The sequence below is a fragment of the Merops nubicus genome, unplaced genomic scaffold (assembly GCF_000691845.1).
Source record: "Merops nubicus isolate BGI_N331 unplaced genomic scaffold, ASM69184v1 scaffold20834, whole genome shotgun sequence".
Taxonomy (NCBI): domain Eukaryota; kingdom Metazoa; phylum Chordata; class Aves; order Coraciiformes; family Meropidae; genus Merops; species Merops nubicus.
In genome coordinates this window covers 1-1538 of record NW_008605155.1, presented here as the reverse complement: position 1 = coordinate 1538, position 1538 = coordinate 1, and the positions used below count along the sequence as shown (strand labels likewise).

Here is a 1538-nt window from a genome sequence, read left to right as displayed (position 1 = left end):
GCGGGAGAGCCGCGAGCACAGGTCAACACCACGAGTGGCAGGAGAGCTGCGAGCACAGCTCAACACCACAAGTGGCAGGAGAGCCGCGAGCACAGCTCAACACCGCGAGTGGCAGGAGAGCCGCGAGCACAGCTCACACCAGGAATTCTCAGGTAGATCTTGCACGTACCGTGCCAACTGCTGACTCCTCTTTCTCCCCCCTCACTCACCTGCTTGAGTCAGCAGTACCAATGCAGGGAGCTGTACCACTCTGTACTAGGATATCAACTATGCTTGTAGTAAAGCAACCAATTACCGTTTTCTCACTGCAAGACACAGACTTTTCAGCAGCAGAAAAGCAATCAGAAAGTTTCCAGAGCCATGGCTTAGCATCATTCTCTCGCCGCTGCAGCCATCCGAGCGATCTATTGCAGAGGTTCTCTGTCCTGTTTCCTTCCATCATACAGCCAAACAAAAAGGTTCAACATTCTTTCATCCCCCCTTCCTTTCATTCTTCCCACCTGCTAAAGAGAAAAAAGAATGATTTAAATAATTTTTAAGGTAAGACACAGAGAAAAACATGGTGTAATGAATTCCACTACCGCCAGATGACTGAACCTGCACTACTTATGTTAAGCTTAATTATGTATATGAGACATTGCCTTAATAATGCCTGTTCAGTACAGGAATATTCCCACGACCTGCAGCAAAGGTGGGGCAGCCCAAGGAAGGCACTGCTAGAGCCCATGGCACTACCTACAGAGTCCCAGAAATGCATTGCTGCCCATATGGAATAACTCCCTGAAACTTTCAGCATACTCTCTGAGAAAGAGAAGCTAGGAGGTAGGTTTTCCAAGAACAGCCCACCAGTAAATACAAAATAGGTGCAAGTGAACTCAGTGGGAAGCACTAAACAGCATATTCATTGTTTTTCCATTGGCTAACAAAACCATATGTACCCCTGTATTACATACCCAGCATTTCGTATTTAAACAGAACTTAAAAGTACTAAAATTATTTATTACAAATACTTCTCCTAATTCTCAAGCTGCCCCACAGCAACCCACATCAATTTAGCTTTACAAAACCACAAACAAGCAAAGCAACTTGCTTAAAGCCGAGCCACACCGTACATGAAAAAACACACTGAAATCTTCCTATCCTCTAACTATGTACTCATCAAACCACCCTTCCTCAGGTTTTTTTGCATTTAATGTTAAATGCAATATCCATGGAATAGTTGTCACAGCATTACATTTGCCCCAGTGTTATTTTCACCACAAAAGAAGTTTGACTTTTTCTAAAGAGTTTATTCACCCAAACCCTAATTACCGCAAAAGTACGTTGTGTAAGGCATGAAGTTAATCAAGTTCTACAACTCTAAAGTATGCTACTTTCAAAAGCGTCTGGTAGCACCAACTGGTTTAGGAATTAAATTGGGAACCGAAAGAAAACAGCAAGTCCCGTTAAGCAGTGCGCCCGCGCTTTGCCCTCTGCGGCTCGCAGCGCCGCGGGCGCCTCCAGCTCGGCCTGGCCCTCAGCCCGGTCGGGACGGCGAA

At 45.5% G+C, this 1538-nt stretch overlaps 1 protein-coding gene across 1 annotated transcript in view; it reads right to left on the bottom strand.

Annotated features, from left to right (window-relative positions):
• Nucleotides 1-505, bottom strand: part of KIAA0430 (KIAA0430 ortholog) — a 23440-nt gene extending 22935 nt beyond the window's left edge. Inside the window, exon 1 of the mRNA XM_008939260.1 lies at nucleotides 296-505. Within this exon, the coding sequence (XP_008937508.1) occupies nucleotides 296-442 (147 nt within the window). The 5' untranslated portion in view covers nucleotides 443-505. The remainder of the gene's footprint in view (nucleotides 1-295) is intronic.
• Nucleotides 506-1538: the final 1033 nt, after the last annotated feature.